General features: G+C 47.8%; 1 protein-coding gene across 1 annotated transcript in view; it reads left to right on the forward strand.

Annotated features, from left to right (window-relative positions):
- The window catches only part of LOC120393489 (nuclear GTPase SLIP-GC-like), a 57,850-nt gene that overhangs the window by 19,080 nt on the left and 12,372 nt on the right, over nucleotides 1-26,398 (forward strand). The window contains exons 8-15 of the mRNA XM_039518079.1: nucleotides 1,034-1,052; nucleotides 3,825-3,914; nucleotides 5,188-5,290; nucleotides 6,877-7,010; nucleotides 9,027-9,188; nucleotides 16,422-16,579; nucleotides 22,336-22,474; nucleotides 24,540-24,648. Of these exons, the coding sequence (XP_039374013.1) occupies nucleotides 1,034-1,052; nucleotides 3,825-3,914; nucleotides 5,188-5,290; nucleotides 6,877-7,010; nucleotides 9,027-9,188; nucleotides 16,422-16,579; nucleotides 22,336-22,474; nucleotides 24,540-24,648 (914 nt within the window). The remainder of the gene's footprint in view (nucleotides 1-1,033; nucleotides 1,053-3,824; nucleotides 3,915-5,187; nucleotides 5,291-6,876; nucleotides 7,011-9,026; nucleotides 9,189-16,421; nucleotides 16,580-22,335; nucleotides 22,475-24,539; nucleotides 24,649-26,398) is intronic.

Consider the following 26,398-nt stretch of genomic DNA (forward strand, 5'->3'; position numbering starts at 1 on the left):
CATGAGCTTTCGTGGGTGAATACCCACTTCTTCGGATGCAAGCAGTGAGGTGGTGGAATCTCCTTCCTTAGAGGTTTTTAAGGTCAGGCTTGACAAAGCCCTGGCTGGGATGATTTAGTTGGGTTTGGTCCTGCTTTGAGCAGGGGGTTGGACTAGATACCTCCTGAGGTCCCTTCCAACCCTGAGATTCTATGATTCTACCTCCTGTACAGTATGTAACTTCTTATTTCAAGAACTCTGGCCTCTTGAATCCCCTAAGTGATCTATCATTTAGGGGTTTGCTCCCCCTCTCTTTATAGTCCAGTAAGCCTTTGAAATGTATTCCCATATAAGGTTCCTTTCCCCTGCTGGGTGTGGCTGCCAGTTTGTCTGGTGTAGATTCCAGGCTGTCTTCTCTCTTGCTGGTGATTTTTACAATGCAAATGATCTCTTCCTGTAACCTCAGATATAAATGAATAGCCTATTGAATTGGACCCACCTGGTCTGAGATGTCGGCCTCTTTCCTTTTTCTGGAGAAAACTTATCAGTTTCCCCTGACGTGCCTGGTTTACACACATTTTAGTCACATATTTCCTGCCCATCTGTAAAGTTCTTTGTGGGTTGACCATACATATGTATATAACGCAAGATTATTAATGATATATTACAAGCCACCTTTTGGATATATATCATGATGACAGTGTGTGAGGTGTAGCGAGTATGTCAGATCTGACATGAGTTGCAAACCACCAATTCACTTCTGTGTCACAGGGGGTTAGGTCATTCTCTGGTTGCTTTCTACAGTGATTCTTGCACCTTCCATTGAAAGATCTGGTGCTGGCCACTGCCAGAGACAGGATGCTGAGCTAGATGGACCTTGGGTTTGATCCAGTCTGCAATACTTATGAACATGCTAAAGCCCATTTCCTATTTTCCAGACTGTGTATTGTCACCTTCCCATAAACCCCCTGCACGTAGTTATGTGCAAGGGGCATGATAGGATTTTTGATGTTTGCCAAACCTGATTAAATGTGTCATTTTAATTTTTTTCCAGGGAAAGAAAAGAGAAAAACGTGAGTATTTGCAAACTTTAAAAAAAATGAGAGGTCTTATCTTCTAAAGATGGATGTTACCCACTAGGGCTGCTAAATACAATGGGGTGTACCTGTAAGAGGAGCTGCAGGGTTAATTTATGGTATCCAGGGGCCCAGTCCAGGTATCACCTGCTCACCCTACACATGTGAGCCCCCCATTCGCTTTGGGTGGGTAAGACAAAGACAGTTTAGCCCACAATCAGTATAAAATTACAAGAGCTATCGGCATTTGTAGTTCAGGGAGGAAGTTGATCATTAGCTGGAATGGGGTAAATATCCTAAGAGAGGCCTGGTGCAGTGACATGAGAGCCACGAAGTCCCTTGTTCTCCTCCCATCTCTGAAACAGACTCGTTGTGTGTCCTTGGGCTAGTCACTTAACCTCTGTGCCCCTTAGCTTCTCCTGCTGTAAAACTGGAGCAATAAGACAGTCCCTATGCATGGGAGCCCTGAGAAATGCATGGAGTGAAAATTACAGATGCAGGCATTGTTATACTGACACACGAAGAGAAGGGAGTTACTTCACAAGAAGACCTTCAATCATTTTTGTTGTTCTTCTCTGGACTTTCTCCAATTTGTCCACATCTTTCCTGAAATGTGGTGCCCAGTACTGGACACAATACTCCCGTTGAGGCCTTATAAGTGCTGAGTAGAGGAGAATAATTACTTCTCGTCTTTCTTACAACACCCCTGCCATTATATCCCAGAATGATCACTTTTTTTGCATCGGTGTTACACTGTTGACTCATATTTAGCTTGTGATCCACTATGACCCCCCCAGATCCCTTTCCGCAGTGCTCCTTCCTAGGCAGTCATTTCCCATTCTGTATGTGTGAAACTGATTGTTCCTTCCTAAGTGGGGTATTTTGCATTTGTCCTTATTTAATTTCATCCTATTCACTTCAGACCATTTCTCCGTGTAAGCGGGGGAATGGTCCCGCCATTGTGGGGAACTTCCCTGGCTTTTACACTGCCCCAGTGGAATTGGCTACCCAAAGGATCTGAGTCCTCGCTCCAGCTCCCTTTACCCGCAGGCCGGCCTGACCTGGGGGATTCCCCTTCCACTCTCCTGGGTGGCAGAGTCCTCGTAACCCCGACAAGGCTGGGCCCAGCATTCCTGGGGGGCTTGACCCCCGATCTTTTCATGGTCACTTAGGGCAGGGGCTAGAGTGTCCCCACTCCGGGGTGCTCTCTCCGCACAGGATGTTTCCCTGACCCACTGATCACTGCATAGAGCTCAAAGCAAATACAGTTTATTAAACAGCAACCAATTAAAACAATGAGGGAAAAATGGGAAAGGTTAAAGGAAAACCCGTCACCCGCTCTGTGGGCACAGGGGAACCACAACCAGCGTCGCTGGTACGTCAGGGCAGCTCAGTCTGTTCCTCACCCATCCCAGGCCCTGGCCGTGCCGCAGGGATGCTGCGGGTCAGACACTTGCTCTGGCGGTGGCCACACGCCCTCAGGCTCTAGGAGGCAGGGCCCTGCTTCCCAGCGTCGCCCCCGCCCCGTCGGGGTTACGATCCCCCCCAAGTCTGGCCTGCAGAGCCTCTTCACTGGGGCGTCTCCCTGTGCTGGGCCCACGGCCTCCCTCGCTCTCCCTAGCCGCTCCCTGCACCCGGCTCCGGACTGCCCCAGCCTGCTTCTGAGCTGCTCCTCTGCCCCTCTGGCTCTGGCCAGCGCAACTCAGCTTCCCAGCCCAGCTCCAGCTGCTGCTCTCCCCTTAGCTCAGCCCCGCTCGCCTCAGGCAGCTCCTCTCACACGGAGGATGGGACCCTGGGCTCCTGGCTCCCTCATTGGCCGGCCTTCCCTGTCAATCAGGCTGACATGGAGCATTGGCCTCTCTCCATTGGCCCTGGGACTGTCAGTCTCAGGATCCTGATTTCTCTTCGACCCTTCCCCTTTCTTTTGGTACTGGGAGAGGCCAGCCAAAAACCCCACTAAGTGTCAGTGAGGGGCCAGCAGCCCCCTTGTATCCGGTTTGTCCAGATCATTTTGAATTTTAATCCTATCCTCCAAAGCACCTGCAAACCCTCCTAGCTTGCCATTGTCCCCCGACTTTAAGTGCACTCTCTATACCATTATCTAAATCACTGATGAAGATATTGAACAGAACCGGACCAAGGATCAATTCCTGTGGGACCCCACTCGTTATGCCCATCCAGCTTGACTGTGAACTACTGGTAACTATTCTCTGGGAATAGTTTTCCAACCAGTTAGGCACCCAACTTATTGTAGCTCCTTCTAGGCTGTATTTCCCTAGTTTGTTTATGAGAAGGTCATGTGAGACAGTATCAACAGCCTTACTAAAGTCAAGATATACCACATCTACCACTTCCCCCCATCCACAAGTCTTGTTACCATATCTAGGAATGCTATTAGATTTGGTTACATGATTTGTTCTTGACAGATCCATGTTGACTGTTAATCCATGGTAACACCAGTATGTTAAAAGCACACTAGGGAACTTCTAGTCCACACTGGCAGGGTCCACATGGGCCAGTTAATGTGCAACATATTAGTGGGCTCCAGAAATCACATCCCTATAGTTGCCATTACTAGTTCATATAGACAAGCCCTGAAAGATCTGCTCTAGCTCAAACAGAAGTTCTGGGCTTGATGCAGAAATTCCTGGGTGAAGTTTTCCCTGTGTTATGTTGGAAGCCAGATTAGATGATGTCTGCTGGCTTTAAAATCTATGATATCATTTTGGCAACTACCTATAGTAACTTTCATTGCCTTTCCAAATGTAGAAACCTGTAGAAACCAGACACGATGCCATTTTAGAGAGGAACGCAACCGTGAAAGGGAAAAAAAGAAATGGAATGAAAACAAAGCTTGGGGTAAAGTATAACACTGAGTTTTCTAGTTGTTGGAAACCTATTCCTATTATATTTCAATAGTAAATGTGTTGATCCTTGGACTAACATTTATAAGTATTTTTAGGTAATAAAGGGAGATATACCAATCTCCTAGAACTGGAAGGGACCTTGAAAGGTCATTGAGTCCAGCCCCCTGCCTTCACTAGCAGGACCAATTTTTTTGCCCCAGATTCCTAAGTGGCCTCCTCAAGGATTGAACTCACAACTCTGGGTTTAAGCAGGCCAATGCTCAAACCACTGAGCTATCCCTCCCCCATTTTTCCATGAGATGTGATGATTTCTAGGTGGTCTCAACTATACTGTAAAAACCTCGATGCCAACACACAAAGTTCTAACCTCTGTTAAATTCTGGGGCCAGATCTATCTTGGCCTTCAGGTGCCCAATTACTCTAAACTTCCAATGGAAGTTAGTTGCCTAACCTTTTTAGGCACTTCTGAAAATCCCATTAGGGAACTCTCCTTTACCTTCCGTGATAAAAACGTGTGTGTTTGGAGCTGACCATCCTCTGTAGTTTGATTCTGAGTCATAAATAAGGGATCAAGGCATTAAAGTCAATGTGCAAACAAAGCTGATCCTTGAGTCGGTGTTTGCTTAATGAAAAATTAACATCCTAAATCCAGTTGTTTCACAGTAATACAGAATTAGGAATTTAAGATGCACTGTTTGTCTTGAGCACAAAGCATTCCTTAAACAAAGCCAGTAATGTAGGGAGAGAGGAAATGAGGCCTCAGAAAGGGAGAGAGATGAGCTGGGACACTAATGAGGCGGAGATTTCCCAAGGGTGTTCTTGGTGGCAAAAGCTGCAGAGAAACACCCCAACAATGGTGAGATTGTGTGATGAGACAGAGGAGTTTGCTGCTGGAGGGAGGGAGAGAGCGCAGTTTTGAACTGGATCCTCATATGAATGGGATAGGTTGAGGATACCCAACTGATGAAATTCACACTCACTGCACCACTTATTGTGCTAACTGGTGGAATTCTGCAGTGACAATAGAACTTGCCAGAAGCTGGGAATGGGCAACAGGGGATGGATCACTTCATGATTGCCTGTTCTGTTCATTCCCTCTGGGGCACCTGGTATTGGCCACTGTTGGAAGACAAGATCCTGAACTAGTTAGACCTTTGTTCTCACCCAGTATGGCCGCTCTCATGTTCTTATGAATTTTCTGAAGCTGTTTCAATAATCTCACTTTTTACTTAATTTGTGGGGGGGGGGGTTGTTTTTTGTTTTAGATATTACCGAGTGACTCAGAAATTCTGAATAAGGCTGATCTCGTTTACACAGTCAGTGCTAAAGATTACTGGCAGGAGAAGTATATCACTAAGGAAGAGTCAGGTAACATGCAGTTGTTCTTTCAACATGAATTGCTAATGCTTCATTGCTCAGAGTGCTGACCCTGCATCTGCTGTGTGCAGCTCTTACTGGTGATGGGCACTCATCACAGATGCAGGAATTTGGTTGAAATCAGCATCTAAATGTGCAGATGCTTTTTCCCCAAACTGTGGGGATTATATACTGTGATGGGGCAAGGCCAGATGGCTACAGTAAAGTAGTGAGGAACAGGTATGTTAGCCCAGGCTAAACAAACCCCTGGTACCATGGTAACCAAATGGCAGTTGCTCTAGGTTAATCAAGTCACCTGGGGCCAATTAAGATCTTTCTAGAAGGCAGTGGAGATAGTTACATAGTTTGGGACACTTGAAGACAATCAAGGGCTTTCTGGAACTAGTTAAAAGCCTCCCAGTTAGTCAGTGAGGTGGGTGTGTGAGGAGCTGGGAGCAAGAGGCGCAAGGAGCTGAGAGTGTGTGTACTGCTGGAGGATTGAGGAATTACAAGCATTATGAGACACCAAAAGCTCTTAAGCAAAGTAAGCTGTCATGGGATAAGAGGGAAGGTCCTTTCATGGTGCGGGCACTGGTAACTGGTTAAAAGACAGGAAACAAAGGGTAGGAATAAATGGTCATTTCTCAGACTGGAGAGCAGTAAATAGTGGTGTCCCCCAGGGGTCAGTACTGGGACCAGTCCTATTTAACATATTCATAAATGACCTGGAAAAAGGGGTAAACAGTGAGGTGGCAAAATTTGCAGATGATACAAAGCTACTCAAGATAGTTAAGTCCCAGGCAGACTGAGAAGAGTTACAAATGGATCTTACAAATCTGAGTGACTGGGTAACAAAATGGCAGATGAAATTCAGTGTTGATAAATGCAAAGTTATGCACATTGGGATTATGTTTTCCAACTATACATATAAAATGATGGGGTCTAAATTAACTCTTACTACTCAAGAAAGAGATCTTGGAGTCATTGTGGATAGTTCTCTGAAAAAATCCACTCAATGTGCAGCAGCAGTCAAAAAAGCAAACAAAATACTGGGAATAATTAAGAAAGGGATAGATAATAACACAGAAAATATCATATTGTTGCTATATAAATCCATGGCACACCCATATCTTGAATACTGCGTGCTGATCTGGTTTCCCCATCTCAAAAAAGATATATTGAAATTGGAAAAGGTACAGAAAAGGGCAACAAAAATGACTAAGGGTATGGAACAGCTTCTGTATGAGGAGAGATTAATAAAACTGGGACTTTTCAGATTGCAAAAGACACAACTAAGGAGGGATATGATAGAGGTCTATAAAATCATGACTGGTGTGGAGAAAGTAAATAAGGATGTGTTATTTACTCCTCATAACACAAGAACTAGGGGTCATTAAATGAAATTAATAGGCAGCAGGTTTAAAACAAAAAAAGGAAGACAGGATACTGGGCTAGATGGACCTTTGGTCTGACCCCATATGGCCATTCTTATGTTCTTACAACACACAGGGTGTGAAATTTTTCACAGCCCTGAGCGCCATGGCTAGGTCATCCTCGGTGTAGACTAGGCCTAACTCTGCCTCTCTGTGCTATTCCAGAGATCCCCAAGCTGAGAGAGTACATCAGGAATATCTGTCTGAAAGAGAAGAAGAAGCTGCTAGTGGATTATGTGACAGAGGCTCTCAGCATTGTCCTGTTGGCTGAAAATTTCAACTCCACACGAGACGTGGTGGTATGGCTAGAAGAGCTTTGGGCACTACAATCTGCTTCACTACTAGCAGAGTGATGATGCAGTGGATATTTCCCTTTCTTCTCACTGCAGCAGTTTCTCTGCACTCTGCCTTCTCCCCGTTCCATCTCTGCTCCTTTGAACTGGGCCACTCACCCCATGGTTCCTAGCAGGAAACAAATGCAAATCTGCTCTAAAAATCTAGTAATGAGCTGACTAGTGTGTAAATGCACCACTGCACCCTGATGGATGGAGCTGTAGCTGTTCAGTTATGTGCCATAGACCCTATACTGCTGACTGCTAATGGGGATAGTTCTGTAGTTCAAACTAGGGAGAGGGACTATACTTTTTGACGCAGGAGGCTCTGAGTTCTGTCCCTAGAGCAGGGCTAGATGATGACATGGTAGAAATCCCTGCACGCTTTCTACACTACAGCTTACTACATTGGCAGCATCAGTGAAACTGTGTCAGAGCTGAAACATGCTATATTCCCTAGGGGGGAGACACACCCACATTCAGGGGCGGCTCTAGGTATTTTGCCGCCCCAAGCACGGCAGGCAGGCTGCCCTCGGCGGCTTGCCTGCGGGAGGTCCCTGGTTCTGCGGATTCGGCGGCACGCCTGCGGGAGGTCTGCTGAAGCCGTGGGACCAGCAGACCCTCTGCAGGCATGCCACCAAAGGCAACCTGCCTGCTGCCCTCGCGGCAACCAGCAGAGCTTGGCGTGCTGGTGCCTGGAGCCGCCCCTGCCCACCTTGTCCAAGGCCCTGCTGTACTTGGCCGGTTGGGCTTTTTGATGATGTCACACCAAGCATTACCTCCCAAATGCTCACCGCTGGACCAGAGGTGAAAGTAAGCCGGTACGGTCCGGTACAGCGTACCGGCAAGAGCCGTGCTGGACCGCATCGACTTCCACGGCGGGGATTGAAAGGGCTCTGGGCTGCCCGCGACTGCCCTTTAAATCCCAGCCGCGGCTCTGGCAGCCGGGCAGGGACTGGGATTTAAAGGGCTCCAAGCTCCCCGTGGCTGCAGGCAGCCCAGAGCCCTTTGAATCCCTGCCGCAGCTGGGATTTAAAGGGCTCAGAGCTCCCCGCCACTGTAGGCAGCCCAGAGCCCTTTGAATCCCGGCCATGGCTCCGGCGGCTGGGCCGGGGCTGGGATTTAAAGGTCTCAAAGCTCCCTGTGGCTGCGGGCAGCCCAGAGCCCTTTAAATCCCAGCCGTGGCTCTGGCGGCCAGGCTGGGGCCAGGATTTAAAGGGCTCTGGGCTTCCCTCAGTGGCAGGAGCTCTGGGCCCTTTAAATACCTGCCCCAGCCCCGCAAAGCTCTGGGTTCCCCCTGGCGGCCAGAGCCCCGGGCCCTTTAATTTACCCCTGAGCCCCGGGGGGCTCCCAGCCACCTCTGCAGCTGGGAGCCCCTGGTTGATTTAAAGGCTCTGGGTCTCCCAGCCACAGCTGGTGCCCCAGGGCCTTTAAATCTTGAGAGGCCACGCCTCTTCTGGATGAGGCCACGCCCCCCTCAGGACTCCAGCAGTACCAGTAAGTCCTGTAAGTTACTTTCACCCCTGCGCTGGACCCATATCACCAGGGGACAAAAATGTATCCCTGCGCCCATTGTGTTCTGTGGGTGGGTAAAGCAGTGAAAGGAGGAAAAAGATACAGAGATTCTGTTCTTTCCCCCCATCTATAATTGATGTTTAAAACCACTACAGGCTTTATCTGCAAAGGCAGCCAAACCTTGTATCTCCCCTGTTGCCCAGCTGTCACTTCCCCCTCTCCTTCCCGCAGCCCCCAGCATCATGCCACACTAGGGCTTTGGTTCAGTACTGACTCAGAACACCCCAGCTGGATGGGCGACACCACCTCTTCCAGCACAGTGTGTTCTTTAGATGCCTCCCATCTGGTGCTGACCGAACCCAGGCCTGTGCTGCAGTTTCCAGGGAGAAGAAATCTTGGTGTGTATCTTTATTTTGCCTCCAGCATCAGCTGTGCAATGATGTGTCTTGTGCTCTTCTGCCATTGCAGGATCATTATGAGCAGAGCGGCTTGGAAGGCTTTGTGGAGGACAAGATCAAGGCTTTGGAGAAGGAGATTGAGAAATGTTTTGCCCAGCTGGAACAGCCTCTTAACGAAGGTGCGAAGCAAGCAAAATTATCTCACCAAAAAGCGTTCACTCGGCTCCTTACAGTGAGTAGCAAGTTCTTGACTTAGACCTCATGTGCACCTTTCCTTCTCTGGCCAGCAACCAACTCCCCCTTTGCTTCCCCGTTGCTTATTAACTTTTGAAAAGTGCTTTGAGATCTGTGGCAGAAAGTCCTATAAGGGCTAAGAATTATTATTGGGTGTTGAGAGGATTAAGGTTTCTAAAGGGAACTGGATGAAAGGCACCAGAGGAGAGCAGCATATTATGGGCTTGATTCTGATCCTCTTATTCACATGGACTAGCCACTTACACCAATGGGACTCCATGTGGGGTACAGCGCTACTCAGTGAGTAAGGGTATTGGAATCCAGCCCCAAATTAATATAGGCCAGGGCTCCATTCTGCCGCCTTTAGTCGGGCGAGTAGTACTTTGCTCCCCTGAGTAGCCCTCAGTGGGATGACTTGCAGAGTAAGATGCTTCTCAACTTGACCTGTGTCACTGTAGTGTGACACTTTCTACTGCGACAGAAGGGTTTTCCATCCTGGAGTTAAACCATCCCCTTGAGAGGTGATAGCGAGGTCGAAAGAAGATTTCTTCATCTACCTAACAGAGCCTACACCAGGCTCAGGTCAGCTTAACTACATCTCTCAGGGGTTACGTTAATCTACGTTTTAGGTGTAGACCAGGCCTTAGGCTCTGTGCCTGTCATAAACAGATAGTTAAGGGTTAAAGTCTCTTTTACCTGTAAAGCGTTAACAAGCTCAGTAACCTGAGAAACACCTGACCAGAGGACCAATCAAGGGACAGGATAATTTCAAATCTCTGTGGAGGGAAGTCTTTGTCTGTTTTCCTTGTTTGCTCTGTGTGCTCTCTTTGGATCTAAGAGAGGCTAGACATGTCTCCAAGTTCTCCTGGAGTATTTCCTACTATCCAGTATAGTGAGTATTAGAAAGGCGAATTAGTCTTATAATTTGATTTCTACATTTGCAATTGTGTGTTTGCTGGAGAAATATCTTTATTTCTGTTTGTTACTTTGATTATTCTGAGGAGGAGGGAGGGGAAGTCTCTCCAGTTTTTATAAGTTAGACCCTGTATTTTTGCATCCTGGTAATACAGAGAGCGTATATATATTTTTCTTTCTTTAATAAATTTTTTTCTTTTTAGAACTTGATTGATTTCTTCCCTTGTTTGGATTTTCAGGGGAAAGGGGGGGGGGAAATGAATCCCTCTTTGTTTGATTCAAGGAATTTGAATCCAGGTATCTCTCCTAAGTACTAGGAGAGGGGAGGAGGGAAATGGATTATTTCCCTTTGTGTTGAGATTCAAGGTGTTTCGATCTGTGTTCCCCAGGGGAAGTTTTGGGGGAACAGGGAGTGTGTCAGACACTTAAAACTTGACTGGTGGCAGCGAGAACCAGATCTAACTAGGATTTTAGTTTAGAGGAGTCCATGCAGGTCCCCATCTTGTGAACGCTAAAGTTCAAAGTGGGGAATAAACCTATGACGTGGTAGGCAGTGGTGGGATGGTATTAAGAACCAGGAGCCATTGAGAGCTATTCTTTCCCTCTAGAGCAGGGAGGCAGCCTGAGAAGGGGGGCGGGCGGGTAAGGGTATTCAGTTTCTAACAAGGTATTGTTAGAAGGAGTTTCCAGCTGGGCTAAGTTGGAGGTAATAAAGTTTTCTAACAGGCTTTGTTAGAGAGAGATTTTTTTTCTTTTTCTTTCTGGTTGCTTGAAAAAGCAGCTTGGGGGAAGGGAGGTGTAAGGTTTTCTAACAGGCTTTGTTAGGAAGGACCCCCACTGAGAGGGCATTAGCAGATTGTTAGAGACAAGTTACCAAACCAGATTTTCTAGTTTCTTGTGAGCCAGCAAACAATCAGCAAAACACCATTTGCAAATGAAAAGTTTTGTTTCTTTTTATTCAGTCGTGAATAGAAAGGGTAGGATTTGTAACTCAAGCAGCTGAACCAAGCAACACAGTTCACTGACTGCAGAGGGGTGTGGCCACCACCAGAAAGCACAAACATGAGTACCAGTGAAACAGTTAACAAACTGCAATTGGCCAGGCTGCAAGCAAATGAAAAGAAGAAAGCACATCAAAAACAGATGGAGCTACTTAAGGCAGAAATGGCCAGGGCAGAGGCTGACCACAGGAGAGAGATGGAGAAGCAAGAGGCTGACCACAGGAGGGCGTTGGAGCTCCAGAGGGAGGCCCACCAGCAGGCCTTGGAATTAGCAAGAGCTAACCCACATGTTCCAGCCAACCCTAACAATTCTTCTCCAGGCACTGTTCCCCATCCCAAGAAATTTCCCACCTACATGGCAGGTGAGGACACTGAGGCCTTCTTAAAAAATTTTAAAAGGACCTGCCATGGGTACAGCATCCCTGAAGACCAGTACAAGGACTGGTCAGGAAAGTGGACTTTTGCTGTCTATGACAATTATTCCATCCCCATACTATTGGGGGAGGACTTGGCCAACCATGTGGAGCTGGCCAAGAAGGGGGGAGTGGTCACCCGCAGCCAGGTCAAACAAGCTTCCACTCCCATCCCTGTTCCTGAGCCGTCCACCAGGGCCCCGTCTGTGTTACCGGAGACCCAGACAGAGGTGGTGGAACCGAATCCCATACCAACAACTACAACAGCCATAGTACATCCAGTCCCAGAACCGGAACAGTGCCTCTGCTCCTCATCTGTATGGTAGAGATAATAATTCTTCCTTCTTCAGTCTATTAAGACAGTAAGTGAGAGGGCAGGGTGTGCTTAGGCAAAATTCTGTATAGATCTATTCCACTCCCCTTCTTCCTGCACCTCAGCTTAGCATTTTACTGATGCGCAGGCCAGAGCTCTGTCTTTCCCGAAAGCATCACAGAGAGTCAGACCCTGTCTCCTGTAACCTCTGGGGCTATTGAATGTAAAACCCTGATAAATGGAGGGTCACAGTTCCCAGTCATTTCCTGGGGAAGCACCGGACACTTTGTTGATAAAACAAACATTGAGTGCTCATAAAACACACGGTAAATCATATACAACACTGTAATCACATTTGGAATACTGTGAAGAACATTTAAACAAAAGCTCTTAGAGAGTAAATCTGCTTATACAGACTGTCCCCCTTTTGTTTCAGCTACAAACATTCCACTATAACAGGGGTGGGCAACCTATGGCACAGGTGCCGAAGGCGGCACACAAGCTGATTTTCAGTGGCACTCACACTGCCCGGGTCCTGGCCACTGGTCTGGGGGGCTCTGCATTTTAATTTAATTTTAAATGAAGCTTCTTAAACATTTTAAAAGCCTTGTTTACTTTACATACAACAATAGTTTAGTTATATATTATAGACTTATAGAAAGAGACCTTCTAAAAATGTTAAAATGTATTACTGGCACGTGAAACCTGAAATTAGAGTGAATAAATGAAGATTCGGCACAGCACTTCTGAAAGGTTGCTGATCCGTGCACTATAAGGTTTCAGGGTAACTCTGTCTGTACTCTAGCTCACACATCACAACACATTCGCCTCTGATCTCCTCTCAGAGATGGTTTCTCAGGGCTTGTCTACACTGGCAACGTTAAAGCCCTGCCATGGCAGCACTTTAACATGGCTTGTGTAGTTGTGGCAGAGCTCTGCGAGAAAGCTCTCCCTGAGCGAGAAAGTTGCAGCGCTGTAAAGTGCCAGTGTAGACAAGCCCTCAGTCTTTGCAGTGTGACCGTGGTGTGTCATGTGTGTCACCTGGACTCTTCAGAGCCCGAGAACACTCCTGTCAAACACTTCAGATCCTGGCAGCGAACAAACACTCTGGGGAGATCCTCAGCTAGCAGCTCCCAGCCCTTGGGGCAGTAGCTGACTGGTCCTCTCAGTTGCTGGTGAAACACAAGTCTCTAGCCTGTATCCAAAGTGGTGCAGGGATCAGGATCAGCCTATAAAATATCCAGTCCCTGGATCTCTACAAGCCACTTACTCTATAGGGCACCATCTTCTCCCCATAGACCCAGCTAAGTCAGGCACGAATTCACAGACCCTCCCCTCAGTAAGTGCTGCCGCATTCATGTTCTCTAACCAAGACAGAATCCCAGTTCCGAGCAATTAGCTGAGAGCCAAATGTAAGTGCCACAGGTTCTGTAGCCTGATTCTTTAATGGCTGTTAATGGTATTGATTGCCATTTGATATTAATTTAATGAGCTGGAGGTAATAGGATCTCATTCCAGAATCAGACTCAGCAGAATTAAAACGAATCAGTTCAATATCTTGAGGGGAACCCAGGGTGCATAGCAAAAACACTCTCACTGAGGGCAAGGCAAAGCCTTAGCCACTTTTATTAACACAATCAAGGAAGAGAAGGAAGTTCCAAACCACAAAAACAAATAGCAGTAATGTAGCATTAGGGATACGTGTGGTGTCATCCCCTGCATATGCTCATATACTTATATACTCCCACCCTTCCTAGGGGACCCAGTGGTGAGAGACAAAGGACTAGCCCTGTCCCTGGCAGGCCAAATGAGTCTGATGGTTCAGACCCCCAACACCCAGAGGTTGGTGGTAGATAAGAACAATGAAGAGCTGAAGGGTCAGTGATGGAAACCTGGTGCCCACTACATGGTGGCCTGGCCTATTGTAGGGTCTGGACACTATCATGAATATTCATTCAGATGCCCGGCCTCCCATGTCTAAATCTGACTTCCTCACCCTCATAATAGTGGGGTGCCCTTATCCGATAGGTTAACATATTACTGCCTTTTAGCTCATTATCATAAACATCACCTATTTCTAAAGCAAGTTTGTGGTTAAATATCTGCCAACAATTCTATCTTAAAATATCCCAGCCCAGTATCAGTTCAGTGTTCCTGCAGTTGCCTGGTATCGTTAAGTACCATCTCCCTCTCTTAAGCAAGATTTTGGGGAACTGGGAACTGCTGGGCCATTTTATTTATGCTAAGGGTCATAGGTCTACTTTACTTATCCTAACATGGTTAAGTCAGTGCCTTACAGGATACAGGCCTGTAGGTTCCTTGCGTTACTGCTAAGAAAAATAAAAGGCTAAGCGAGCTCTATGGGCTACGCCTCTAAAGATAATAAATGTTCCCCTGCCCCCCGCTCTCCTTCTACGTCCATAAAACACACCAGTGTGTGTGAGGGGTTCGGTCACAGAGACCCCTTTGGGACTGTCACGTGATGTGCTGAGATTATCTCTGAGCCTCCCTGCCAGCTTGGGACTCCAGAACCCTGCCTTGTTGAGCCAGACACGCTAGCTGGCTGCAGCACAGACCCAAGTCTGGTCCACACCCCCAAAGCTGCAGACTTTAACTAAAAATTGCTCAGCAGGTCACCTGTCTGCAGCACCCAGACACCCAGCTCCCAATGGGATACAAACCCCAAATAAATCCATTTTACTCTGTATAAAGCTTATACAGGGAAAACTCATAAATTGTCTGCCCTCTATAACACTGAGATATGCACAGCTGTTTGTTCCCCTCAGGCATTAATCACTTACTATGGGTTTAATAATAAACAAAAGTGACTTTATTAAGTATAAAAAGTAGGATTTAAGTGGTTTCAAGTAATAACAAACAGAACAAAGTAAGTTACCAAGCAAAATAAAACAAAAACACGCAAGTCTAAGCCTAATACAGTAAAGAAACTGAATACAGGTAAATCTCACCCTCAGAGATGGTCCAATAAGCTTCTTTCACAGACTAGACTCCTTCCTAGTCTGGGCCCAATCCTTTCCCCAGTACAGTTTTTGTTAGTTCCAGCTCAGGTGGTAACTATGGAATTTCTCATGACTGCATCCCCCTTTGTTCTGTTCCACCCCCTTATATAGCTTTGGAACAAGGCGGGAATCCTTTGTCTCTCTCTGGGTTTCCACCCCTCCTTCTAAATGGAAAAGCACCAGGTTTAAGATGGATTCCTGTATCATGAGACGTGTTCACATGTCCTGTGAGACTTCATTACCCACGTATACAGGAAGGCTCACAAGTAAACAGAGCTATTTACAACCAATTGTCCTGGTCAATGGGAGCCATCAAGATTCTAAACCATCATTAATGGCCCACACTTTGCATAGTTACATTAGGACTTCAGAGTAATACTTCATATTTCTAGCTTCAGATACAAGAATGATACATTCATACAAATAGGATGAGCACACTCAGTAGATTATAAGCTTTGTAATGATACCTTACAAGAGACCTTTGCATAAAGCATATTCCAGTTACATTATATTCACAGTCCAAGCGTATTTTTATAAAGCATATGGACTAACATTATCCTAAAACTTCCCCAGTAAGTAAAGCTGGAATACCACTGACCTGTTCCCGGAGTAGTGCAGGGATGGGACCCAGCCCTCACAGCAGCCTCAGTTCTTGGTCCTGCTTCGATCAGCTGCTGAGTCCACAGGGCTGTTTTTAATTCCTCTATTTATAACCTTCCCCCCACTCTCTGATTAGCTCAGCTCTCAGAGGCGACTTGGGTCTGACCTGCAAAGCTACACAGCCTCATTAACCACTACTGAGCTCATCAGGTAACTGCCATGCCCCGTTCTGGAAGTTTCTGGGTCTTTCTGAGTTGTCCTGCCCTGCGCGCTGCATGTCTGTGTGCAAAGACACAGAATAACCAGCTAAGATCCATGTCTTTCCCCACTGTATCTCCCCTCTCCCGTGAGGGACAAAGTCAAATGCTGCAGTGTGAAGCACATGGGTTAGAGTAGTTCTTCAGGACAGAGCCTGTCTCTCATTATTGGTGTCAAGTATCAGAGGGGTAGCCGTGTTAGTCTGGATCTGTAAAAGCAACAAAGAATCCTGTGGCACCTTATAGACTAACAGACGTTTTACAGCATGAGCTTTCGTGGGTGAATACCCACTTCTTCGGATGCAAGACATCCGAAGAAGTGGGTATTCACCCACGAAAGCTCATGCTGCAAAACGTCTGTTAGTCTATAAGGTGCCACAGGATTCTCATTATTGGTGCATCTACACTGCAGCTGGCATCTGATCGAGCAAATGCACTACAAATAGAAGTGTAGCAGTGTCGGCACAGGTGGCGGGGGGTAGGGAGGGTTTGCTGCCCCAAGTACATACTTTGGGTCTTGGACGGATCAGAGTTAGTGTGGATATGTCTACTTGAGCTGGAAATTACACCTTCCAGCTCCACTACATGTATGTACAGCTCCCCACACAATGGGGCCCTAGTTCAGCTGGGTTCTATAGGTCCTATTGTAATACAAATCGTAAGGAATGTATCCCATACCCACTTCATTACAACTGTGTTTCCAATTATCCAGCGAGACACTGGCTACCAAGGCTTCCACATGACCCTGAAAGCCGTGTGCCAGAAGAATGGTGTATACGCGTCCCGGGTCTTCGCCCGCATAGACCTCAACGGCGCCCTCGCTCAGCCCATCTATGACAAAATCGACCCCATGTTCGCAAACATATTCAGGTGAGAGGAGCCCTGCCCCACTCAGGCTGCAAAGACACCGAGTCTCCTTTGGTAGGGCTCCCTGGGCTCCCCATTGGCCCCAGGATCCTGCGGAACCCTGGTCTCTGGCCTTTCTGGGTAACCCAGTCTGGTGGAGTCCCCCAGCAGCTCCCCTAACCCCCTTGCAGCTGGAGCATGATGTGAGGCTCTGTGGGGACTAGAACCTGGGTGTACAGGACAGCTGACACCTCCGCACCACTACACGGCAGCCATGGTTGGGCTGCATGTGTTATCATATAGACCAGGGGTCTCAAACTGGGGGCGTGACCCTGCAGGGATGTGTGAGATTATTACATGGGGGGTTGCGAGCAGTCAGCTTCCATCCCCAAACCCCCCTTCACCTCCAGTGTTAACTGTTAAAAAGTGTTTTTAATTTATAAGGGGGATCACACTCAGAGGCTTGCTGTGTGAAAGAGGTCACCAGTACAAACGTTTGAGAGCCACTGATCTAGACCTTGAGGAGATAAACACCACAGGAAGTACCACCTGGGAAGGCCAGACTGACAGCTTCCCTCCTGGCCCCTGATTGGTCCAGGCACCCTAGTTAAACCCATGAGGAGTGCCAGGAAGTGTCTGTGAAACAAGGTGAACTCCCTAGCTGTAGTGATGTGCAGAGCTGAAAACAGTGGAATTTGAGTGGGAGTTGTGTTGGAGGAGAAGGGAGGAGGCAAGCCCCTGTTCCTTAGGGGAAGTGAGTGAGTTCTTGTGTGTTGTGTGGTGGTGGTGGTTGTTTCAGTTTGCAGAGACTGATAGGGGCCAGTGTGCTATGAGAGAAGCAGAGACTTTGATCATAGCAGAGCCCCTTTTAGGGGATGGGCCTTCCTCAATTCGAAGGTGGGACTTCCCCGCTTAGAGGCCCTATAATGGCAGCAAAGCAGCCAGTCAGTGGCACAGGAGCTAGCAAACAGAACGGAAAACGGGGGAGTTCCAGTGGGACTTTAGAAGGGGAGCTTGAGGGAGGGACTGTTTGGTGTTTGCTTGTTTTTGTTTCCACCTGACAGGAGCTTAGGCGGGAAGGTTATGACAGATACAAGGACAGCAGTGGTAGTGACCCAAGGAATGGAAGAGACAAGGAAGATGACCGGATGTGGAGGCTGCAGGATGTACATTAGCCTGGAACGGGTACCCGAAAAGAGCTTAGGTTGCATGAAGTGCCACCTGATAGAGCTGAAGATCTGAGACTTGGAGATGCAAGTGGGAACTAGGCTGAATTTCAAAGAGGATTCGAAAGGATGATGGAGAGACGGCGAGAGGAAGCTGAAGGGAAAAGTCAAGACTCTCAGCTGCAAGCTGGACTGGAGAACTGGGAGGTAGACTGCTGGGGGAAGAAAGTGGCCAGAGGAAGCATGTGACTACGAGAACCAGGCAGAGGAAACGACCAGCTAGTGAGGGATGCGTATTGCTCAGGAACAGGTTTGCTGAGCTGGAGAATGAAGAAGGGGCACAGCAGGCAGTAACGGAAGAGGAGAAGAGTGGCTAACCCTAACAGCAGAGAGGAAGAGTCGATAGGGAAGGCCTCTATCTTCCTGGCGCCGACTCGCAGAAGATTGCAAGAGAGAACAAAAGAGAAGAGAACTTGCAGCCAGAAAGAAGGCTGGAGAATCGCACCACCTCCAGGATGAGGCAGATCTAGCTGATTGGGGGCTCCTTACTAAGAACAGAGAGGCTTGTCACCAGAGCTGACCCGGAGAAAAGAAGGGTGTGCTGTCTGACGGGCGCTAAGATACAGGCCAGGCTGGATTTACAACTTACGCGCCCCTAGGCATAGAATCTTCAGCACCCGCCTTGCTCCCCATGTGGCCCTGTCTGGAGCAACCCTTTCTGCATCCCCATGTGGCCCTGTGCCCCCACCACCCAGCAGCCCTGTGTGGCCCGCTCCGCCTCCGAACCTGGCTCCAAGAAGGCTGCTGTGACTTGAGGAGAAAATGCCCCTGCCACCCGCCTGCCAGCTGTTTGCTGCCACTCACCAGACCAGTCAGCCTCAGCAGCTCAGGCTGTTCTGGCACCACAGCGGCCTCTGGTGGGCATAAGGTGGAACTGCAGCATATTTTCTGCAGGAAGAAAAATTCTGCCTCCCTCGGACAAGACTTCTGCACATGTTGCAAATGACTAAGGGGAGGAGGCACGATATGAGACCAGCAGCGTGTGGGGCATCTCGGCAGGCGATGGGGCAGATCTCCGTCCCGAGCAGTGTGGCCAGTGGCGGCAGGGCAGCAAAATAGCCCAAAGTACCGCGACTCACAACTGCTAAAAATAGCCCAGTTGGGCTAGGAAATTGCGCACTTGGCAACTTTAGCGCGTCCCTAGAACGCTGTCGCCCCTAGGCATGTGCCTACTGTGTCTAACTGGAAATCCGGCCCTGGATATGGGATGTAGATTGGAGGCTGAACAGGATCCTAACAGGAGCAGGAAAGAATCCATTAACTGTACTTCACATGGGAACAAATGATACTGGTAGATTCTTTCTAGAGTGCCAGACTGGGGAAGATGCTTAAGGAAATAGAATCTCAACTTCAGTGGAATTTTACCTGTCCCTGGAGTAGGATAATAAAGGTGAGACAAGATTATGATACTCAACAGATAGCTCAGGCAGTGGTGCTATCAGGAGGGGTTTGGGATCTTTGACTACAGGGAGGCATTCACAGACAGAGAACTGTTCCCTTGGGATGGACTCAACTTGAGTAGGGAGGAAAATAGACTTCTGGGATGGAGGTTGGCACAACTGAATAAAAGAGCTTTGAACCAGGAACTTGGAGGAGATGGTTGGGAAATGCTCAGATCATCTCCACGCCTGATTCTAATATTGACCAGAAGGAAAATCAGGAAAGAAAGAATACAGCAGTAGGTAGGAGAAAGGACATTAACAGGAAAGATACTGCCAGTACCAGTGAAGGTAACAGACAGGCGATACTGGAAGTAGAATGACTGTACCCAATTGGATGAGGAATCTGGGCAAAGCCAACCAGCAACAGTTAAGATGTTTGTACACCAATGCACAGAGCTTGAGGAACAACACAGAGTGGCTAGAACTACTGGTGCAGGAAGTGAAACCGGATACTATAAGGATATCAGAAACATGGTGGCATAGTAGTCATAACTGGAGTACAGGTATTGTAGGGTCCGTGCTGTTCAGGAAAGGCAGGACTAAAGGTAAAGGTGGTGGAGCAGCATTGCATATTAAGGATGAGGCAGACTGTAAAGAAATTAGGAGTGACGGAATGGCTAAAACAGAGTCTGTTTTGGGTCAAAATCACTTTGGGGAAGAAAGCTACCAGAGGCTCTACTGGGTTAGTGCTGGGGGTCGGCTACAGACCCCAGGATCTGATTTTGATCTGGACAGAGACGTCTTTAGTATTTATTTCACTAAAAACATTACTGGGAATTGTGTGATTATGGGAGACTTTAACTTCAAAGTTGCAGAAGCTACCTGAAGCCTGGATCCCAAGCAAGAGGGGAAATTTGTAGGGAAGCATTACCAGACCAAGCTGGATGAGCAAGCGTATCGAACAGATTATTAGCAGAAAGCCTACAAAGAATGGAAGATGGGAAGGATCAGCAAGGAAAACTACCTCTTGAAGGTCAGTAAGTGTAGAGGAAAAGTGAGAACTGCCCAAAGCCAAGCAGAGCTGAACCTTGCAAAGGGAATTAAAACCAATAGTAAATGGTTCTGTAGATAGTGCCAGACCAAGCTGATCTTTCTTTGAGAAAACAACTGATTTTTTTTGATGAAGGAAATGCAATAGATCTAATCTCCCTGGATTTCAGTAAGGTATTTGATAAAGTTTCACATGGGAAATTAGTTAAATTGGAGAAGATGGGAGTTAATATGAGAATTGAGACGTGTATAAGGAACTGATTAAAGGATAGACTACAACAGGTCATACTGAAAGGTGAACTGTGAGTCTGCAGGGAGATTGCTGGTGGAGTTCCTCAGGGATTGGTCTTGGGAACCATCTTATTTAACATTTTTATTCATGACCTTGGCACAAAAAGTGGGAGTGTGCTAATAAAATTTGCAGATGACACAAAGTCAGGAGGTATTGACAATACAGAGGAGCACCGGAATATCATATTAGACCTGGACATCTTTTGAAAACTGGATAATAGAAATGGGATAAAATTTTATAGTGCAAAGTACAAGGTTATGCACTTAGGAATTAACAAGAATTTTTGCTATAAGCTGAGAACTTATCAGTTGGAAGCGACAGAGGAGGAGCAAGACCTAAGTGTATTGGTGGATCACAGGAAGACTATGAGCCACCATTGTGATGTGGCCATGAAAAAGGCTAATGCGATCTGAGGATGCATCAGGCGCGGTATTTCCAGTCGCGATAAGGAAGTGTTAATACTATTATACGAAGCACTGGTGAGAGCTCATCTGGAATACTGTGTGCAATTCTGGTCTCCCATATTTAAGAATGATGAATTCAAACTGGAATAGGTGCAGAGAAGGACTACTAGGATGACCCAAGAAATGGAAAACCTACCTTATGAGAGGAGACTCAAAGAGCTTGGCTTATTTAGTCTAACCAAATGAAGGCTGAGGGGCGATATGATTGCTCTGTATACAAACATCAAAGGGATAAACACCAGGGAGGGAGAGGAGTTATTTAAGTTAAGGGCCAGTGTTGACACAAGAACAAATAGCTATAAACTGGCCATCAACAAATTCAGGTGGCCTCCCAAGGGGAGCAGTGGGGGGCAAAACCTAACTGGCTGAACTTGATAAATCAGCCCTGACTCTCCTCTCTCGTCCACCACTTATAATTGTTATGGTAGGGCCTAGGAAGCCCAGTGAAGGATCCTGGCTCCCATTGTGCTGGGCATTGTGCAGACATGTTAAGAAGAAGACAGACCCTGCTCACAGTCTGGGCGTCCGACAAGCGGTGGGGATGGAGAGGAAGATGAGCAACAAAATGAAGTGGGCTTAGCAAAAAGCAGAAGTCTCAGCTTCCACTAGGGTAGCCCAGGCCCGAGAGGGTGCTGTGTAGGTCCCAGCAGAGCTGGGTTTAAGGAGGGATTTCAGGAGAATAAGGTGACACCTTGACAAATTTTGCAGCTCCATTGATTTCAGCGGGCCAGACCCACCTGCCATTCACACTTTCGTTAATTACACTGTACCTGAGTAACTTAGAGAAATGCCACCCTTTGCCCCTTTGGGGTGTAAGTGGCGTTGGATACTGGCGCACATGGAAATGAACAAGCTCCGTGACATCAATCCATCCCCGGTGCCCAAAAGGAGAAGGGCCCAGCCCACTAGCTGAGGCAGTGGAGGTGTCGCTCCTGCAGAGCTGGGGGGGTCAAATGTTTACCCCGGCTGCTATAGAAAGGTGTGTTTGGGAGTTTGCTCCTTCCTGACTGAGGGGAATCTCCCAGCTTTACAGTATTGGCTAGAAAAGGGGGTGATCTGGAGCTGAGCAGAGGGAAGGAGGGAGTGTGATAGGCACCTGTGTGCACTGGCTTCAAGTGATCCTGAGCTGACAGAACCGTTCTCAGGGGATCGGTCCAGGTGTCATATGTTAGAGTAGCCCTGTGGCTGCTCTAGCTTATACCAGAGTCAGCATGGCACCTGGCCAGCTGTGGGATTGGAGGTGAGGGATACAGATGGCTTAGAGCCACCTTTGTTTCTCCTCCTACCTCCCCACTCCGCTGTGTCGAGTAAGGGGGGATTGAGCCCATTTGTCTTTTTAATGATTTATAATTTATTATCCAACTAGGATCCAAAAGGGAACCAGAGCCTCGCTGAAACCCTGCCTTGATATGTTCAAAGACTCGGTGCAGGAGAAAATCGGCGAGGTTGTGAAGAAGAGCCCAGTGACCAGTGACCACTGCAAGCTCAACTTCTTCACTGAGGAAGTAAGTTGAGGTTAAGAGAAGAGTGAGTGCTCGGCCCTGCCAGACAGAACTTCTGAGGTGAGAGTCGTCCGGCTATCCTGCCTCTCCGCTTGGCAGGGCCGAGGAGGGCTGCAGGATGGGGATAACCATGGGAGAGTAACAATGGGTGATGGGGACTCTCAGGGAGTGCAGGATCGGGTCTGTGATGAACTCTGCCTTCTGACCCACTGGTAAGAGACATGAACAGCTGTAGGCTGTGGTCAACACACAGGGTTTAGCATTTACTACCTGGCACCCACCCAGGGCCAGACTCTCAGGTGCGGCAGAGCTGTGTTTAGAACAGGACCCCGGGAGGGGGAAATCGCCTTCACTCCAGGACTGGTTTGGCCCTGATGTAACTTAGAGCATCCTAAAGGCCTAAACGACACTGGTAATGGTTCCCCTAGGGACCATCCTGACTGGCAAAGATGGTCAAAGCCCAAGGCAATGTGCTCCAAGCCCCGTCCCCCCCATTAACATGCCTCCTGTGCCGGATGGGTGCATCCAGTGAGGTCAGCCCAAAGGGAGGGCCAAGGACCAACCCCCAGTGTGTAAGATAATCAGACATCGAATCTCTGTGCACACCAGCGAAACCTGCTCAGGCTTGAAATAAATAGCAAGGATTGAAAATGATCCTGGTCCAAGGCAATGTTCCCTCTCATTTTTTCCATTCATGGGCAGAATGAATTTTGTTATGTGCACCGAGGGATGTGCGCCAGCAGTAGACACAAAAAACCTAGATATAATATATTTTTAAAGTTACGATAGGGATAATTACTCCAGCCAGGACAGGTTAGGCATTTTAGAACTCACTACTCAAAGAATTAAATTTAAGTGTAAGAGAAATAAAAGTTCTGAAATGCAGAGACCAGTCAAAAAACACAAATAACACACTTTGAAAGAATAAAAGTACACAGAACATATGTGCATTGCAAGGAGTATCAAGAAGTAACAACAACAATAATACAAGTATGTGTTGGGAGGTGAGTGTGGAAGAGACAGAGACTCTGTGTGTGTGTGTGTGTGTGTGTGTGTGTGTGTGTGTGTGTGTGTGTGTGTGTGTGTGTGTGTGTTGGTTGGCTTCTGGGGAAGTTTCTGAGACATGCCAGACGGCAGCAGCTCTCTCCAGCTCAGAGTCCTGAGCCAGGCTGTCCCCTGCTCTGTGGAGATGGCGTACAGAGGCGGGTGGGGGGAGAGGGACATCCTGACATCAGCACCTCCCTCCCCCTGCCCTCTCTGCACAGCCAGCAGGAGGGGTCACGGGAGCAGCTGCAAGAGCAACGTGGCTGCAGAGCAGCATGGGGAGGGGCACCTGAACACACGCTGCCGGATGTGCACGGCTCTGCGGCACTTGAATCTCTCCTTGGCAGCTGCCCAACCATGCAGCTTAGCGAGAACAAAGGTCCAAGGTCCAGGATAGTTACACTCCGCTCTGCACCAGTTCTGCCATAGCACTGCTAGGCTGCTGCTGTGGTTAAGTCTGGGCTCTTGTGAATTCCTATGGCAAGTACCCCAACTGCTTTCTACCATTGGAAAGCACCTGGGAATCCCAAAGGACATACCAGATGGGGTTCTCATCCTCGTAGCTAACAAGAGAACCTGCCCCCTTAACTGGCTGGTGATTATAATCAGCTGGAGCCACCAGAGCATATGTTGGACACTGTGGACTGGACTAGGTCGTAGAGGTGGAAGTCCCATCAGAGACTCAGTCTGCACCTCCAACCAGGGAATCTTCAGACACCCTTAAGGCACAGGAGCAATGAAGTTAGTTAGAAGGCACCAGGTGCTCTTTAGCCTTTAAGCTGGGAAAAGGTTTGTGGAACTCACAGGCTGTTTGAAGTCACATATTTGTATCTAAAACTCTGGCCTTAAGAATCCCACACCTGCGTATTCCACCTTGATACTGGGTCTAACCAATAATCAAACCACACACAAACACACCCCTGAATCCCTGATCAGGTGTCCTATTCCAAATCATTATTTAGATCGTTTTTACAAATGAGGGATTGAAAAGATAATGGCAAATGCTTTAAATTGATTCACACAGACAAACATCATCCTGAGGACAATAGAAAGAGAGATCGTTAAGAAGAAGATGGCTGTCTACCAGTCCCTTCCGCTGTCCATCCAGAGTGACCTAAAGCCTTACTATGAAGGTAGGACCCTTCTGCTGGGTGACCCTGCGTTTTGTGGTGTCAGTTTGTTCTAGGGCATCAGGCCATGAGGGAGTGGTGATGATGATGATGATGACCTTTAACTTTATCCTCCAAACTGGAAAAATGCATGATGAAGGGTGAGCACATTGGTCTCTATCTTCAAGCATAAAGGAAATGTGGAAGCACGTCGTAATTACTGACGGTCATGGGATGTTTCTATCCCATGCTGGCCCAGCAACCAAAGGTTTAGCACAGGCACTGCTGATGGGCAGTCTCACCGCAGCTGGGAGTATCAAAGGGCCGAGAAGCAGAGGGGTGTGGCACCTGCCAGAGGAGTGAGCAGGCGGAGAAGGGAACTCCTGCTGGCTGGCTGGTGAAGAGCCACCAGGGACAACACCCTAGAAAGAGACGACCAGAGCACCAGGCTGAAGAGCCTGCAGAAACCCGAGGGAAGGCAGGAAGGAGCTCAGGGCACAGCCGGAGTCGACGAACGCTGATCCAGTTTATCTAGCTTGAGGCCCTGAGCTGGAACCCAGTGGAGTGAGCCGGCCTCGGTTCCTCTACCAACCCCCTGGTGAACTTAAGGGCAGAGAGAGTTTTCAGATTTCTGGGCACCAGGAATAGACTAACAGCCTTGCCAGGCTGAGTGAACTCAGGTGCCAGAGGGGGCACCCTTGCACCGACACACTGACCCATCAAATAAACGAGTCACATGATGAGATGACTGGAAAAAATTATCGAGAAAAGACTTTGTGAGGAACTGGAGCATCAAGTAAGTGACAACTAATCTAGGTTTGTGCCAGGAAGGTCAACGATCAACACAGTGTCTGCAGCCCAAATACTGACAGAGAAGTACAGGGCAAAACAAAAGGAGTTGCATTTTGTGTTAGTAGACTTAGAGAAGGCTTCTGACAGTGTCCTTAGGGGTGATGCCTGTGGACACGCAATCTGCTAGAGGTATACGTTCAGACTATTGTGGACATGTACAAGTGCCGTGTGACGGGTTGGATCACAGAAACCCCCTTGGGAACTGCCCCCTGATGTGCTGGGACTACCTCTCAGCCCATTTTCCCTGCCATCTTGGGACTTCAGTGCCCTGCCTGGTTGTGCCACACATGCTAGCCTTCTACAAACACAGACCCAGGTCTGAACCACGTCCCCCAAAAGCTGCAGACTTAACTGAAAACAGCTTGAGAAGTGCTCCTGTCTCCAACACCCAGATACCCAGTTCCCAGTGGGATCCAAACCCCAAATAAATCCGTTTTACTCTGTATAAATCTTATACAGGGTAAACTCATTAATTGCTCGCTTCTATAACACTGATAGAGAGAGATGCACAGCTGTTTGCTCCCCCGGGAGTTAATTGCTTGCTCACGGTTAACTAATAAGTAAAAAGCAATTGTATTAAATATAAAAAGTAGGATTTAAGTGGTTCCAAGAAATAACACAGAACGAAGTAAGTTACCAAGCAAGATAAAATAAAACACGCAAGTCTAAGCCTAATACAGTAAGAAACTAAATGCAGGTAAATCTCATCCTCAGAGATGTTCCAATAAGCTTCTTTCACAGACTAGGCTCTTTCTTAGTCTGGGTCCAGCAATCACTCACCCCCCTGTAGTTACTGTCCTTTGTTGTGAGGCCCTGAGGCAGTGAGGTCCCTCCCACTCTGGGCTGGGACACGTGTGGACATGGAGGGGTCATTTGCATTGAGGAATATGAGGGAATGTCATTCTCTGGGGCAGCCAGGATG

The sequence above is a fragment of the Mauremys reevesii genome, unplaced genomic scaffold (assembly GCF_016161935.1).
Source record: "Mauremys reevesii isolate NIE-2019 unplaced genomic scaffold, ASM1616193v1 Contig20, whole genome shotgun sequence".
Taxonomy (NCBI): domain Eukaryota; kingdom Metazoa; phylum Chordata; order Testudines; family Geoemydidae; genus Mauremys; species Mauremys reevesii.